At 50.7% G+C, this 17,514-nt stretch overlaps 1 protein-coding gene across 16 annotated transcripts in view; it reads left to right on the top strand.

Moving 5' to 3' along the window:
• The window catches only part of LOC111842589 (SRY-box transcription factor 6), a 154,969-nt gene that overhangs the window by 130,909 nt on the left and 6,546 nt on the right, over positions 1–17,514 (top strand). For 13 of the 16 annotated variants that reach the window (XM_072698154.1, XM_072698165.1, XM_072698152.1 and 10 more), the window contains 3 exons: positions 7,000–7,105; positions 14,487–14,720; positions 17,107–17,323. In XM_072698154.1, coding sequence (XP_072554255.1) covers positions 7,000–7,105; positions 14,487–14,720; positions 17,107–17,323 — 557 coding nt within the window. The remainder of the gene's footprint in view (positions 1–6,999; positions 7,106–14,486; positions 14,721–17,106; positions 17,324–17,514) is intronic. The other 3 variants (XM_072698158.1, XM_072698159.1, XM_072698162.1) reach the window with 2 other exon arrangements.

Below are 17,514 nucleotides of genomic sequence, written 5' to 3'. Positions count from 1 at the left end.
GTGTGCTTTCAGCATAGACGGTATGAAAAGCGTCGGCCCCCAGCCCTGCCGGAGCTCAGCACCAACAAGCGGCGCTCAGCCACGGGGAAAATAGCCCTTGTTTCAGCTTGGAAGCAGAAGCTATTGTGCTGGACTGTCCCCTGGCACATCCTGACACTCCAAGGAGGCTTAAACGGCAGCAGATAAGAGCGTCCTGTTCAGTCTGTTTCAGAGTATTAATATTTCAGGGATACTCCTCACCTGACATAAATACAGTGCCCCCCCCCCCCCTTTAATAGCCCTTTCCCAGTTGGCTGTTTGGAAGTTTATCAATGTGAAAGCTCGCATGAAGATTCTGGAAAGGTAACTTAAATGGGATTAAGGAGAGGTTAAAATCATCTACTGAGGCTGTTGGAGGGGATATTAAATATTGATTTATCCCAGTGTAACGACCAGGCTGCGGAGTGGGCTTAAGTGGTATCTGCAGATGGATCAATCCATCTATTAATACAAAGTGTGACCACAGAGCGTGCCGAGGAGACCTGTATCCTAACCCCCCCCTCCTGTCCTCAGGCCCCCCCCCCCCAGGCTGTCCTCTCAGGTGGAAGAGTCTCCATTTAGATAGAGTGTCCCAGTCCACAAAGCACACATGTGAAATATTTATACTTTACAAATACAAGAATGTCTTTCCCCTTGTTTCTGTGTGTCCTTTACGTTCCCCCAGTTAAAAGAAAATCTTTTAAAATCCGCTGATTTTTTCCCCCCCAAACATTCATTCCCAAGGTTTTATTGTGTGCAGCAGGAAATGACATCATTACATCATTCAATCAGCCTGATGCCTTTTTCCCCGGCCAGCCGGTAGCTCTTCTGTTTCCTGGAGCGGGGGCAGGACATGTTCAAAGGTCTAAGCTAAATGCAGACATGCATTACAACGGGTGGGTCGCCACCATCTCTGGCTCCACAAACTCCTCACAGTGTTTAAGGCACGTTGCCTCATGGGGATCCCTGGCTAAAAGTTAGCACAGGATTTCGGAGAGAGCCCTGTGACACCAGGTTCTGGCAAGGAGAGGGCCAGGCCATGACGTAAAAAAATCTACCCTCCACGCTCCACCATGCCTGGTTACGCTTAACAGGGCTACTAGTTCACCAGAGGCCGGCCCATGGATCAGATGTATTCCACTGCTGACACCCCCCGAGCAGGAATCAAAAGGTGAATGTCCAGAGTATTAACCTTTTGGCCTGGTCCAGCCCCCCCTCCAGCCCCCCAGCTACATTTATTGATGAGGAGAAAATTCAACGTCCTCCACTCATGGGGGGTGGGTGTATGTGTGGGGGGGGGGGATGTCTGCTGACAGCCGGAGGCCCCCACCGCTAAGTTAGCAGAGGGGGGCACTGCAAACGCCCCTTCCGTCCCGTGCTTGGGTGCTCCATTCAGTGCGGTCTGCACAAAGAGCCGGTGAATAATCTGCCCTGCTCTACAGCACTGGAAGCAATTTTCTGCTTCTTTTCTGCTGCTGTCTTGGAAATTGCCAGCCTAGGCTTTTTGGCCGCGGTGTAAATCCTGGCAAATGCTGGGGCCGGTCGTCCAAATTTGATTATATTCTGCCGTCAGATGCTGGCTGCAGCCAGCAAGTGGCATTGTTGAGTATTGCCTTACATTAATGCCCCCTCTCTGATTGTTTGCATCTGCCAAGGATGTAAAAATAGCCTCGGTCTATCTGCACTGCTCTGCGTGTGTGTGTGTGTGTATGTGTGTGAGCGTCACGTATGGGATGGGGTCTAAACCAGTCCCAGAGCTTCTGCTCTGGCCTGACACCCTCCACAGAGAGCAGGGCCCTATCCAGGGTCAGGGGCTGGCCCAGCCAAACCCGCTGCGTGGGAGTGGGGCGCTGCCAAAGCTGTGTGGCTGTGTCCACGTTTTTTCCAGGCATGACGCTCTGGTCGGCATGCAGTCCGAAATGTAGCATTTGGGGGGGGGGGGTTAGGGCAAGGCAGATGCGCCACGTGTGCTAGGAACCCCGGTGAGCACGGGCTGCCATTTTCACTGGGTGTGACCTGGGTGATTGGCCCTTAGTGAATCCTCTTAGCGGATGCCTGCAGACCCCAGTGTCGAATCCCAAAACTGTGGTTGAAGAGACCCATTGTGACCCATCCGCCGTCTTCACGGCCTGTGACCCATCCGCCATTTTCACCGACTGAGACCCATCCGCCGTTTTCACCGGCTATGACCCGTCCTCCATTTTCACCAGCTGTGACCCAACCACACTGCTGAGTGTTTCATGGTCGCAATCATCGTCTTGGTTTCTGATGGAAACACGTGACATGGGAGAAAAGCCTGTGGGAATGAAGCAGCCCCAGAAGTGTCTGGGCTCAGAGTGACTAACCTCAGCCAAGTCGCACACCGGTGCTCCTTGTACAGCAGGAGCATGGCGAGGAATCGGAGAGCCAACACACAAGGGAGGAAATGGTGCTTTCATTCAGGAGACTTGCATCAGAATTACAAATACATGTGTAACCCAATAGAGCGAGTGTAAAAGTCAGGGCTAACATGCGATCGTCTTACATTTGATATTTTCATAAAAAGAGAGAGAGTGGCCTTTGTCTTCCCTGAGCTGCTGTGCCTCACATTTGCGGTCTGGTTACCAAACTGAAGACAGACCCCAGTGTTGGTTTGCAGCCTGGGACAATTAAGTCCCTCCCAGGTCTTTTCCGAGGCCCGAAATGGCAGAGGTTTTGGGCACGCCCCCCGCACGTGCGCCTGGGCCGTCACCCGTTTGGCTTCAGATCCCGCGGGCGGACGAAAGGCGGGAGACCGCATGAAACGGGGCCCTGGGCTCACCACACGGCTGGCTGCACTGGGGAATAAACATTTCATAGCTCCGGCAACCGGGCCGTATAAATAAGAACATGGCGGTGGCGGCTTTCTTTGGGGACTACAGGCAGACGAGGGGCTACATGGATGTAACACTTGCCGTCGAGGTGCAGTCACAGTCTATATTTGTTGTGGGTCGTGGTCCCGGTGCCAGTGCGGTGACCCTGGGCTCGCTCGTGCCATCTTACAGCAGCCGACCCGAGGCAGCAGCCCAGTGACGAAAGACTCCCCAGTGCACCTGGTAGCATGGGCGTAAATTATGGGGGGGTTGGGTAATCAAAACCAGCTAATACAACCCCCCCAATAATCATGTCTCCCCCTAAATGGCTGGAGACCTCAACCCTCCCCAATGTTCAAACCAAAGTTATGCCTGTGCCCTTGCACTGTTGAGTGTGTCTTCTGTGTTAAGGCTAATGAAAATAGCAGCTAGAGGAATGGATAGATTTATCTTTTTTTCAATTTTTAATGGAAAGAACTGGAACATGTAGTTCAGCTGTGTTTCTGGTCAGTAGATAACACACCCGGCCTTTTCCATCTTGCACAGTTTCTTTTTTTTCCCCCCGTTCTTAATGTGATCTGATTTTTTTCCCAGAACTTTCTTTTGTGCCGCAGAGCATGTTTCTTGTAGTTTGTCAGGAGGACAGTGCAGCCATTTTCCCCCGAGATCGACGGCAGCCCAATGCTGCTGTCCTCCCCCAATCCCCCCCCCCCCCCTTCCCTCCACACGCAATTGTAAGGCTTATTGCTTTTGACGTGCTATTTATAAAAAAGCGGGAATGCGACGGGGGACCGCAGCCCTGTGCATAAATACAGGACAGCCGGCAGCGTGATGCCGAGGCCCTGGCCTGCCCCCGTTGCCCAAAATATGTCCTGTGGGCTGAACGGCAGTCCTCAGACACATGTTCTGTGGCTTCTGTGATTAAAGCCTTTGTTAAATCGCGGAGATTGGCCCTTTTTCTGGCCCGGGATGAAAACTCGGTAAGTTGCAGTGACGGCGCTCTTGGCTGGGGTGGCGTGACCTCACCGCGTAGCCATCCTCCATTGAGCGAAATGCATTTGTAACCAAATTTGAGGTGAAAAGAGGGAGGAGCTCAGGCAGTGGATGGGATTATTGTGGGCTCCGTTTTTCCACTCGGGCTTGGATTGTACCCCTGTAATTTTAGACGCGGGCCGGGAGCTTGCATGCGGAACTCATTTGGGGGAACGGCGGTAGTTAGGGAGGGAGGGGCACCTCGTTTAAACTTACGTATTGTCTTTCCGTTGCTTGCCACCCGCCCCCCTATCTCCCTCCCCCCTTCCCCGCCCCCCCCCCAGAGGGCCACAGCAAGCCTGTCCTCCCCGCTGCCATGCATGCTGTAAATATCATTTATGACTTGCTATTTACCTAAAACCGGTGACCAGATTGTCTCCGGGGGCCCTGGATGGCCCGCAGCCCCCCCCCCCACCACGCCGCCCGACTGCGCGTCTGTGGCAGAGTGATCAGTAAAAATTTAATGACACCATAAAATAATAAAAATGCCATAAATTTATCGCAGCACTTGATGCAGAGGCTGTAAAGCAGTGATAGTTGGCGGGATACTTCAAGCCTCCGGTAAAAAAAAAAAAAAGAAAAAGAGAGAAGAAACCTGATGTTATTGATGTAAATTAGCTTCATAATTTTAAGTGTAATTCTGCAGTTCAGATATAAATTATGCAGGTTATAACCGATAAGTACGTAAAACACAGTGTGTAAAATTTTAGTGGGGATTCATTGTGTGACGGTTGGAGGACGTGCTGAGTTGGTTTAATTGTCATTAGCACTGCATGCGCATGTGGGGAGCAGAGCTGCAGGAGATGCGCCATCAGGGCCACCCTGCATCGCATTTTCTTAGGCAGGTCGATGTAGAAAGGGTCGCGCACCTCATATACACAGACAAACATGGTCGTGGATGAAAGGTGTGTTTTTTCGAGCCAGGCCTCCTCCTCAGTGTCTCGGCACAGACGCCGATGTGGGGGGTGGGGTGGTTGGCCGTTCGAGGCAGGGCTCTCCAGGTCCAGGCGACTCCGGAGCGTTGTCAGATCCGGGGCGATGGCGCATGCGGCGGGTGATGGAGAAGACTGGAGGTGGCGATTAATGATGCGCGTTGATGGACGACCCCCTGTTCCTCACAGCCCCTCTGCTGAAAATGATGCTTAATTATCATGAGTTTATAAAGGGATCTGATTGATAAGGGTGGGTAGGAACATCGGGGATGGGGGGGGGGGGCCTGATTTATCACGGGGCACCGAGTCGTCCCAAGTTTTCCCGCCGGAGATTGGAGCAGCACTGGGGTGTTGATCGGGGGTGGGATCGGGCTAATCGCCTATTTGTCTGTCTGTCACCGGCCCGTGGGGCTCTTTCATTAGCCGCTCCGTTGCCGAGCGCATCGCCCCCATGCACACCCTCCATCTTACTCGCGCACTGCGCCGTCTTCCCAGAGGGGGCGCCCCGTATATCATAATCAGAAAACACTTAAATAAGCAGAGCGCATTGCGAGGGCCGGCCTTTGACGGTGCCATAAGCAGGTACAGGCTAATTGTACAGCCCAGCCACTCACGTGGCTCTGAGTGATTATTGTCCCTTGAAGCGTGATGGTAAATTGGAAATGCTGACTTTTTTTTTTTTTTTGAGTAATAGTTATTGCATTAATAAAATAAGTGGGAGGAATCTGAGCTTTAATATAGTAAAAATAAATGGTATAATGGTGGGTGTGTGTGTGTGTGTATATATATATGTATATATAAAGTACATGATATACACCCCTATATCACATTTCCTTTTTATGAACTGACATAAGACAGTAGCATGTTAACAGAAACACTCCTCAGACATTTGTTGAATCATGGAAAAAAAAAGGGATTTTTTTGCAATTAAAGACATTTTTGGGATAGTGTTGTACATCGTTGTCATTGTGATTGGTATCTGTATGAGAATTACAGTAGATGTGGGGACGCGCATCAAAGCAAGGATGTGCAGGCCGGCCCCGACTGGTGCTCGCCTTACAACGGCCACCGGCATAGATGCAGGAGGTGCATCTATTTGTGTTTGCGCTCGCATATGTGTGTGTGCATGTGGCAGGGGAGCTGTTAGCGGCGGGGATGCAGCCCACCTGCGCATCTATTCAAGCTGCGCACGGTAAGCAGGCAGCCCGACCAGAATGGTGTGGGGGGTGGGGGGCAGGGAGCACCTTTGGCAGAGATTGAATTCTCACTTTGGAAGTAAAACAAATGTTCTTCCCCCTGAATCACAGCTATGTGCCTCTGCTTTTAGTGTCCTGCAGCTGAATGAGGGCAGCAGAGGTGGGGGGGCGGCGGGGAGGGATTATTTGTATCGCTGAGTCAAAGTGTCCATCTCCGCCTCAGCCTTAAAAGGCGGAGACGGCTCTTTGCTAATGCCCCGGTACATTCTGAGCCGAACTAGGTCACCTAACAATGCGCAGAGTGCCGGCCTCCCGCTCCTGCATTATACATTAAGTATAACGTGCCATGGTTACTTGGGGCCCCAGAAGCTGCTGTTTCATCCAGCCAAAGCGCACGGACGTGACATTTGATATCATTTCACGCCGCTGAACGTCGGGGTCTTGCCGGGTTCGATCTGAAGACGCGGAACGGGGCGATACGGCATCCCACTTAAAGCATGCAGCCCAAAGGTTGTACCTGAGAAGCTCTGTGGGGTCTGTGGAGACCCCGGGAATGTCCAAGATCCTTCTGGTGTGCTGCTTCGAATGGATTTTTGCCCCCATGTGTTTCAGTGGGGTTGGCCGTGGGGCAGACAGAGCGGTTACCTGCAAAAGCGTGTGAGATTCAAATCTGAACAAACAGCCAGATTTTAGGAAATTGGGCCCTTGATCAGCTCCCCCCAGTAGAAGGCCAGGGTTTGACTCACCGCACAGTTGTAGCAGTTTCATGGTGGAATATGGTCGGCCTTGTTGGAAGGGCGGATGCAAATAGTTAGTGTCTCCTTCAAACTCCCCATGAAGTGTAAAAAAAAGCTTTAGGTTTTTCTTTAGGAAGTGCAGAGCCGGCAGGCAAGTATGATATTAATCTCAGGTAAAAATATATATATTTAAAATTAGAATAATTAAACTATCCTCTCTCCCCCACCCCCCCACCCCCCCCCCCTACCCCAGGAGAGAGCGCATTTCGAGAGCCTTGGTCATCATCTAGGGAAGCTGGCTGAAGATGGCAAGATGGGTCACAGAGTCATCGATCTCACCAGACCCGAGGACATCGATGGTGAGTCTCCCTCCCCCTCCCCCTCTCCCCAGACGCACTGGCCATATACTTTATTATTCATTTTGGAGTATTACTACTCCTTCAACAGTGCCAACGTTGTGGGTTAAAATCCCTGATAGCTCACATAAATTGTAATCCTTTCCTCTACTGTATGTCACTTCAGATAAAAATGTCAGAAAAATGATGAATTATGTTGTCTGTTGACATGGGGACTGCATCACGAAGCAGGATTTGCTGATTAGCTAAATAACTTGTCGGATTTAGGGTACCCCAGTCTAAATGGCCTTTATGGCTATGTTCACATTACCAGGCTGAAGTGACTCAAATCTGATGTTTTGCCTTAATGTAACACAGATCTGATGCTTTCATGGCTGTGTGGACAGAGAAATCTGACCTTTTCAAATCAGATTTGAGTCACTTTCATGTGTGGCCCTAGATCAGATACGTATCTGACTTGTAGCCATTCGACATTAATGTGAACAGTCAGTTCGGAATTAATGTGTTTTTTTGCCTCTCCGCATGTGCTTAGCATTTTTTGTTGTTGGTGATTCAGATGACTTGTGCAAAAACGTATCAATGTATGCATGCATGTCGTTTCAGAGGACAGATGCATTCACATTACAAGTACAGGTCACTGGCAATAATGAGTGTAAACGCATTAAGATGGAATTGGACAGTGGCTTTTTATGCTGACATAGCCATTTAGCCCAGACTACGTTAAATCTGACAAATCATCTTACTTACCTAAAAATCCAGCTTTGTGATTCAGGTCCCTGTTCAGTTGCTTCTTGTTATTCTCCTCTGTTATCAGTGCTGGGGTTTTGGGTCTGGGTCTGGGTCTGGGTCTGGTCCCTGGTGGGAAAAGGGGATGTATTAGCGGTACTCAGCTGCTTGATGCTTTACTGGGTCCTTCCATGTCTGCTGTGGGGGACCCAGCTCTGGCGATGCTAGTTAGGCACTAACGAGTATTCCTCATTAGCCAGACCTGGGGTTCAATGCCAGTTGATATTATGTTTCTATAAACCACAAGTCAAGGCCCGGCTACTTACAAATGATGAAAACGGCATTGAGAACGTCCCTGGATGGGCCCCGTCGGCCGGTGACTCAGAGGAGGTGAAGCCGCGGGGGGTTAACGGGGGCCGCAGAGCAGAGCTGGGGGCGGGCACGGCCAGCGGCTGTGTATGGCACCAGTTTGGAGGTTTTCACGGGTTGGCGGGGAAAGCTGTGGGCCTTGGAGGACAAAGCCGGCAGCTGTCCAGCTTCGGTGCTCATTTGAGGACCCCGGCACGGCAGTGTCAGACCTGCCTGACGAAGACTCGTGCCCCTGACGCGTGGACCACGGGGCGGGGGCAGATCCGTGTGCCAGTGTTTGTCAGACGTAAATATCGGTTTCCATGGTACCCCGGAGCCCGGTTGGAGAAATGTGGTCAGGGTCTCGATTGAAGCCAGTGTGGCGGTGTTAAGACAGGCAGAGAGCGGGCCCTCAGCTGTGTCTAAGGCTTGGTAGTTAATAAAACCAGAAAAAAAGAAAATATTTAACCCAGCAGGAACACAATACTTTTTTTGGTCGTAAACCCCAGAATACAAACCCACCTGCTTCCTATAAATGCTGCTGTTTACGTTTTATCCGGATTAAAATCCATCTGTCTCGGGTCAGCTTGAAATCAAATATGTAAGCAAAAGGGCGTGAGGGTGGCGATTCTCCTGGCCAGCTGAGCTGCCATGGATGTTTTGCTCAGCAGCTTGCCGCTTAGAAGCAAGACCCACCCTCGGGGGGGGGGGGGGGGGGATTGGCTCTCCGTGGTGGGTTTGGCGGACAGGGGGACCATCCCTCTCTCTTTGCTGCTGTGGGGTCCCGAGCCCCGACCGATGGGCTGAAACTCTGAAGAGGAAACTGGGAGGCATGAACCTTGGTGGGCCCTGATTTCCTAGCAGGCCTTCAGTGAGGCCCGCAGAGGATCCACCCCTGGGGGGGCTGGGGGGGGGGTGGCCATACGCCAGGCTGTCGCTCATAACTCCGACATATGACCCCATTTCATCTCTCCACATGTGCATCTGTCTATTCAGGCAGCACCACCCGCCAAAACACAAAATGAATCATGTGAAGATGACTTTATGGAGATCATCCCACATCAGGAAGTTCCTTTTCACGACCAAAATGTGCTCACAGCATCTGGAAACTGGTGCAGTGCGTCCCGCTTCGGATTCCTGGCCCCGGCGGCATCTCGGCTATGCCGAACCGGGAGCATAAACGCACTTCACACTCGCTGGATGAAAAGAGCACCCCCTACGTAGCTTCACAGAGACACAGAGACGCGCAATATGCGACGGTCACAGCGCGAAATGCGACGGAGTAAAGCACGCCCAGCGTGCTGCGTCCCTGGCTGTGTAAACGCCTTGCGGGTGGCTGCAGCAGGCCTCTGTGTGCCCCCCCCCCCCACTTACGAGCGTTTTATTCCCTCTTTAAATAAGCGGTAATGTAAGGGAGCTGCTTGTGATTAAAGGTCAATTAAAGCCTTTGAGCCGCAATTTCTGTCCTTTAACTATGCAGCCCACACCATGCAAACATCTCACTGCTTCTCATTAAGGCAGGGGGGGGGGCGCATGGGCAAACTGGAAGACAGGATCTCCCTAGCACCCATAGCCTGTTCCTATTTCACCCGGGTCCCAGCTAGGTGGCATGAAAGGGCAGAGAGCCCCCGCCCCCGCCCCCCGCCCCCTGCCCCAATCATTGCTGCTCCTGCCGCCCGGAAAGCCTTAGGCTGCTTAAACCAATATTTGTTATGCGTGTGCAGTCGAATTAACAACTGCCAGGAGCTCTAACGAGGGGCCCTGGGAAGCGGGAGCGCGGGGTTGTGGAGGCCAACGGCGCTTCCCGCGCCTGCCGAAGCCGCAGGCCACATGCGTCGCTCCGCCGCCGTGTGGCGGCGCCCTTTCAAGCTCACATGAGAGGCATTAGCGGGTCCCGCGTGGAGCTGACGCCCGGCTCCTTTGTTCGATCATATGGGGCCCCGCCTAAGTTGTGGGGAGGCCGAGCCGCGTGTCTGGCTGAGAGGACCGGCGTCGGGGACGACTCCAGCAGAACAAAGGAGGCGTTGGGGGACCGCGGGCCGGAAGCCGACTAATCAGAGGGCGTTTTGTGACAGTGTCGGCCCAGTGTGGAGAGGAGGGTCGGATCGGCTATTAATGGCCGATTGACTCCATATGGGCTGGCCAGGCGAACGGATTTTTTTCCCCATTGTGATTTATTCGTATAATTATATCTTAACCCGTTTTTGGCTGCGCTCCTGCGGAATTGTTGTGAGAAAATCGATGTGGAGCGAACAGCGGAAAAGTGCTGTCACTCTCTCGCCCGTCCCCCACCTCAATCGGCCCGACAGAAGCTTGGACCGCCTTGCTGATCATCACAAAATGATAAACAGACGGCCGCAGTTTAAAAGGGGGAAAGAAGGGATGGATTTTAAAGAAATCCGGCTTGTGATTTTTACAGTGATGTCAACCCCTTGTTTAATAGAAAGAATTATACTTAAGTATAAAATGTAATACAAGAGAAGGGGTCTTCTGCAGCTGTGCTCACGCATCCGTGTCAGTAAAAGTACCCGTGAAATTTCCCTATGGCTGGGATTTTCCAGGACACTGTCGGCAGCAGCGGCTCGCCCTCGCTGCCATGCGGCGCTCATGCCGCCCCCGTTTTAATTGATACGCTGCTCCGCGCTGGAGGTGTAAAAAGGGACTCGCGGTGCCCGACTCCGAACCTTGTGGTGTGTGAGGTAAGGCACAGGAGTCGAGAATAAAAGGCCGTGAACGCAGGCGGCAACACACGGCGCGCTTAGCCCCGTGTAAACACGGCGGGGCCTGCTGACGGAGACACACTCACAGACAGGCTCGAGGAACAGCTACTCTGTGCTACGGCTTAATTACCCAGATATGAGCGCTGTCATGCTTCACCTTTGTCGTTATTTAATGCGTTTTTATGGTGTATTGATTAATATCGCTTCACCGGGGCAGGTTGGCGTAGTCGCGGCCTTTTCATTGCCACATCTGGTTTTGAGCTGATTTTTGCGTGTCATGCCATGCGTGTGTGTGTGCGTGCATCACGTGTGTGTATACATGTGTGTATATACGTATACACTTGTTCGCGGAATGAAGTAAGGGGGGGGGGGGGGGTCTGAAGCAGACCTGGTTTCTCAGCCCCGCCCTCCCTTTCACTCGCGTCCAGGTGTGCTGGCCGCAGGTGTGATAGGCAGCGTAGCTTTCCGGAATGTTCCGGGGCCGGTAATTAAGGCCGCCTCCTGACTCTTTAGTGCACTTTCACCAGGGGAGGCAGATTAGTAAGTGATTCACATATTGCTCTGTCACAGTCCACCTCAGGCCTCATAAATCACAATAAACACCATCATGACGCCCCTGGACCCAAACATGCACCGGGGGGGGGGGGGGGCAGGGCAGCGGGCCACATCGACACCAGGCGTCTGCTTCTACTTACGCAATCACACACCTAACCATGTCCTTCCTGCGATACCTGCCGTATCCAGTGCATATTAAATTATACGATTGCTGTTATTATGCTTGTTCCAAAACAACCATTTGTTTGCTTTATTTCTTTATTCTCATGTGAGAACCTGTACTAGCTAGTCGGGCTGCCGGCCATTCAGCCATTTCTACTGGGGCAAGGGTCCCCTTGTGAGGCAAAGGGGGCAACCTGGATTGGCAGCAGCCCCCGGAGTGAGGCGCATGTAAGCCCCTCCTCCCCGTGCCCGTAGCCCCCCTCCGCACCACACACACCCCCCCGCCTCACTCATCAGGAGGACCAGGCCTCATTCTTGTGGTCTCCCGGGCTCAGATGATTGATCGTCTTCAGAGCCTGGAGTTGCTCTGTCCCACAACAGAAGGGATTTTGTTTTTTTGGTCGGGCTCCACGCTCGTGGTCGACGGCTGCAGACCCCACCTACCATTTACAATTATCATAAATAGATCAAAACATTATTCCACGTCTTGGGGGATCTGCCTCGCCGTGGTGTCTCCGCTCCAAAATGGCAGATGATCGCCATAGAGATGGCAGCCCCGCCCCCCCCGGCCCCGGCCCCGCCCCCTTGCTGGCACCTTCAATCAGCTGATTGAAAAGGTGGCCCGGCCCCGCACCCGCCCCCACCCCAGCACCCGCCCTGGCCGTGCTGTTTGCACTGGGTTTCTCAGACCCCGGGGAGGCTCACCTCTGACTACACGCTGCCCCCCGTGTATAAATTACTGAATCAGTGTCAGCGCTGAAGTAACGGTAGCGGGGCTGTCGTAAATCAGGGCAGGGGGAGCAAAGCGGGAGCGGACAGTGGCTGTCCCCCCCCCCGCCATGCGCGCCCCGCTCCGCTCACACTGTAATGGATGCCTTCATCTGGGCCAGCAGTCGCGGGATCAGCCCCCGCTGATGGATACTGTCAGGTCCACATTTCACTGCACAATAAACATGGCTGTCAGGCCGTACAAAGTGAAATCAATTCATCCTGTACAGTGAGTGCGTGCTAAATGAAATTAATGTACTGTGGGGACACTGGCGGCTAAGGTAGCGTTTCTTCATGCCCCCAGCCCCCAGCCCCAGCCCCCAGCCCCCCCTCACCCAGCTTAAAGTGCCAACAGCACAGAGCTTGGATGGGGGGTGGCTGTAACAAGAGTGGCTGACTGGTTCCAGCCACAGAGCAGCTGGCCAGCTGTGTGACTCTTGTCATATAAACTGGACTGTGTGTTTGCGTGCGTCTGTGCGTGTGTTTGTATATGCGTGTGTTTGTGCGTGTGTGTTTATGTATGTGTCTGTATCTCTGCGTGTACAGTTTTTTGCACAGAATGGCATAAAGAGAGATGGCCCCCTTTGTTAAACAGTCTTTATTTTTATTACCTCGCTCCCCCACCCCTCAAGCAAATGTTTGCGTGTCTGGAGGGGGCTTTACACCAGTGACTAAGCACTTCCTGTTCCTGGATCGGGGAGGGTCGGGCAATGCCTGGGGCCTGCAAACGGCAGCCTGAGAGCCAGGCGAGCCAGCCCCCTTCCCCCCACCCCGTACCCCGGACCTCTTCCGGGACCTTGCCCGATGCGCCGTGACGGTGCGAATAAGCAAATTGTGCCCCCCTCCCCCCAGATTAAGGGAAGCCTTTATGGATCCATAAATGTGCTACTGTGACTGTTAAACATGAACCAGTGAGAATGGATTTATGGTCCCTTGGGGTAGTGTGGTGCAGTCTTTTGGGGGGGGGGGGTGGTGTTCAGTCCTCCCTCCCAGAACCCCCCTAGCTGGACTGGAGCCCCTCGGCCTGTTTACTATGGCCGCCCACCTCGGTTCCGGCCGATGGGCTTCTGTTCCCACCTCTCTGCACCGGGGAGTCCGTGTGTCACCGAGGACGCCGGTCTGCCTGTGCCATTTCCTTTCGTTTATAAACCGGCCTAATAATTGCGAAGGGAACAGGTGACGAGCCAGCAATGCGTGCAGAACAACCTAATGAATGCGCTTCACATGTGGACGATAAAATATTCATAAGTCCTTCCAAGCTTTCTTTTCCAGTTTTTGCATCATTAAAGATGCATCCTAGCATATGGAAAGCTTTTTTTTTGTTTTATTTTTCCAGCCTTGATTATCGACATGTTTTTGTTTGTTTAAATATTCATGCGGCTTTTATTTAATTCTTTCACATCTTACATATAAAGGGAAGCAAATGTGCATGCAAACAGGAATAATCTTCACTCTGGTTTAAAGTTAAATGCAGAGATTTCCCATTCTGATAGAGAGCGGTCCGAGCGCAGCTTGGTCGTTGGCTCGGGCCGCTCCATGTCGACGGCACGTTTCAAACACGGATGTTTTATTAAGCGCTGCTCAGATTCCTCTTTTTCTCTTCAGCCTTTTTCGAACCCTCTGATATTAATGACTCGATGCCATATTTGGTATTTAGGTTGGCATTATCCTGTGCCTGGATCAGGCTGCCCAGGCTTGAAATACACCGAGTCAAATATAGAGGCTTGTACACGCAAAGGCTGTGAAAAAATATTTAACCATCATTTAAGTTCAAGATCCGTACTGGTCTTAGATGGACTGAGATGCTTGGTTGATGAGTTCCTCACAATAATATCCTTGTTCTTACTCTTACGGTTCCCACTCACTAAGCTCTGCTTTAGAGGGGCAAGCTTGGCCTTCCTGCATTTTGTTACGCTTCTGTGGCCAGTACAAGATGAGAGCTTTTGGGCGATGAGTCGTGGCCTTTGAGAAATGGGTGAGACCTCTGAAAACCCCTCTGTGTTGCATTAAACCTGCACGGATTCAGGGCAGAGATGTGGACGTCCGGCTGGAAACGAGTAACGGATCCTGTCGCTCTCTCTTCTTCCTTGCTGTGGTGTTTCCAGGTAAAAAAGGAGTCAACGGCTCAGCAGATAAACCACAGCAATATTATTGTTGGCCAACAGGAGGCGCCAGCACAACTGAGGCACGTGTCTACAGGGAATCTCGGGGAAGGAACAGCAATGAGCCCCACATCAAGCGACCCATGAACGCCTTCATGGTCTGGGCGAAGGACGAGAGGAGGAAGATCCTGCAGGCCTTTCCGGACATGCACAACTCCAACATCAGCAAAATCCTCGGTGAGGTGGCTTCCCGCATGTCTCTGTCTCAATGACCAAGCATTTGGGGACAGTTTTTAGCCAAAAGGACTGTATATCTCCACTGCTCTGTGGTGCCCCTAGTGTCAAGATGTGGTGGTTCCCCCTATTTACACATAAGCAGGCTTTTGAAAACGCCTTAGAAACTCTAAACAAGAAAACACTGAAAATGACATGTGACTTGTCTTAATTAATTTCTATCTAGTTAAATAACAGCATTAGTAAGCAAAGTCAGAAGCCTCTTCTGCATCTCAGGACTGACAGTCCTACAGTTAACAAGTAAATAAAAATATTTATAAATAATTCCATTTTTTCTCTCTATATATACATATGGATGATAGCAGGTTGAGTTTGGTGGTAGTTATTCTGAAATAAATAATATCTTAACACTGCTTTCTTATAGTTAAGGTTACTGCTAAATTGAAATAGCATTAATGCCAACCATAAAGCACAAAGATATTTTAAAACTCATTTACAGTAATACTCTTTTGCCATGTGCCCTGCGCTGCCTGGAATGGGATCCCGACTCATTCTGCCATAGATAACAGGAGTTTTTTATCGTATAATTTGTATTTGTTAAAATCTAATGATTTTTATTCATGCCATTGGTGGCAGTTGTGCATAATATGTCTGACTGGTCTGTTTAAAAAAACGAATATACGCCTGTTTGAAAATATTGCCTAACCACACAAAAAAGGAAACTGATTTAATATTTTGAAACAATTTTTTAAAATTCAGTTTCTATTTATTCTTTATTTTGTTAACATTTTTTATTGACTTCAAAAAGTTTCAAAATATTTTCATACTATTCACATTTCTCCAGGTAACCCAGGTATGTCTCATTATAATAAATATGCAGTAAATAAATAAAATGTGCATAATCTGACCGCAAAACTCGTTCCATATACACAAAATAAATATACATATGAATGCAGAATGGTATTGCGAGTCCATTAATTGCCCCTGCAGTTTGGTCTTGCGATACCTGTGTGAGAGTCTTTTTCAGCTGTGCATAAACACTTAGCTGTTTGCCTGCTGGCACGCATGATAAATGTTTTGTGTTTAAAAGCCCTGTGTTAATAACAACAAGGAACAGTAGTCCATTCATAAAACACTGAAACGCCGTGGAAGTTAATGGAAGCGGCTGGGCGGTGGAATTAGTGGTGCTGTGTATGGCGACACAAGCCCAAATTGTGTGTAGGTGAAATAAAGGCTCGACAGAAATGGACTTCAGTTGGGCAGCGACGCCCCTAACTGGGTCAAATAAATAGGCTCCTGTTTGCTGGCTTGTTTGTTCATCAAAACCCACAGAGGATATGGATGCGTTTTTTTTTATTTCAGCTGATATTAATTGCGTTAATTGAAAAGAAATACATTCTGGAAGCCTCGTGTTAATTCTGGTGCTGTTTTCATTTTTTGTGAACTCATTTGTTTATCTGCCTATTGTTGAACGGATTCGTTTGAAGTGTCGTAGCGCTAAAAGTACCCTAGTAGGTGGCACCGTGTTAAAGCTGCAGGCCTCGCTGTCTTGCTGTCCGGCAAGTCCTGAAGGATTTACTACCTGCCGACGGGGGCATTATTCGTTATGAAAAATGACACGGCTAAATGGGTCTCTTCCCCTGGTGCTGAGAGCCAATATATCACAGTACTAAAAGTCTCGTAACGTACGTTACAGTAAGATGGTCAAAATATTTACAGGTTTGTGTTTTCTGGTAATGCGCCGGAAAAGCCAACCTGAAGCGAGGTTGAGCGCGGCGGGTGTGTGCCGTGTCAGTGGAATAACACAGCTGGGTTTGTGCTATGTTACAAAAATGTCGGAGTTTGGATAAACCTTGGTAAACAACAGAGGAGGCTGGGATTCCTCTGTACATCCTGAGTGCCCTGAGCCGATTTCTAATTGGCTGGCCTGACCCACAGATGTGTGGGATTCCAGGGGCCGATTCTCGGCGAGCTCCTTTTTACGATGCTCGGTGGTCGGCAGCATCCGTTCACACAGACGAACACGTTAAGGATGTCGCTCGGGACCTAGCTGTTCAATTCCTGCCGAACAGCATGTAATGAATTGCAAATTTCCACTGCTTATTGTAGCTTGAAATAGGTTTTGATGTTCAACAGCAGTTTGCGATGTGCGATACCCACATCGGTAGTTTAATCAAGACAGTGTTTTATTTCAGTCACGCTCTTAATTAATATCGTCAAGTTGATGGGGAATACAAGGCTTTCAGTAAAAATATTGCACACGGGTGCAGAGAAGATGAATTCCCAAAATTCTTAACGTTCCATTCGGTGGTTTGTGTTTCTTCGTTTTTTATTTCGGCTTTCCCTCTCCTGTCTGAAGAGAGACTCTGATGCTCCTCTGTGTCTCCAGGTTCCCGCTGGAAGTCCATGAGCAACCAGGAGAAGCAGCCGTACTACGAGGAGCAGGCCCGGCTCAGCAAGATCCACCTGGAGAAGTATCCCAACTACAAGTACAAACCGCGGCCCAAGCGCACCTGCATCATCGACGGCAAGAAGCTGCGCATCGGCGAGTACAAGCAGATGATGCGCTCGCGGAGGCAGGAGATGAGGCAGTTCTTCACTGTGGGGTACGTGCACAGTGAAGAACGGCAGCATGATAGCGCAGCTAGCCGCCAAACCCCTCCCCCCCACACCCTCCGTCCCATGATCCCGTTCGGGGACAGTCATGCCATAACAAGGCATTTCAGGTGTGTAGCATCTCGCAGCCTGGACCGCGAGCCCAAATTTGTGTCCCGCTGCTGTAAAGCTCCATTTCTCC

Source organism: Paramormyrops kingsleyae, chromosome 13 (assembly GCF_048594095.1).
Source record: "Paramormyrops kingsleyae isolate MSU_618 chromosome 13, PKINGS_0.4, whole genome shotgun sequence".
NCBI lineage: Eukaryota > Metazoa > Chordata > Actinopteri > Osteoglossiformes > Mormyridae > Paramormyrops > Paramormyrops kingsleyae.
Note: the sequence above shows the minus strand (reverse complement) of the source record. Positions and strands in the feature narration are given on the sequence as shown.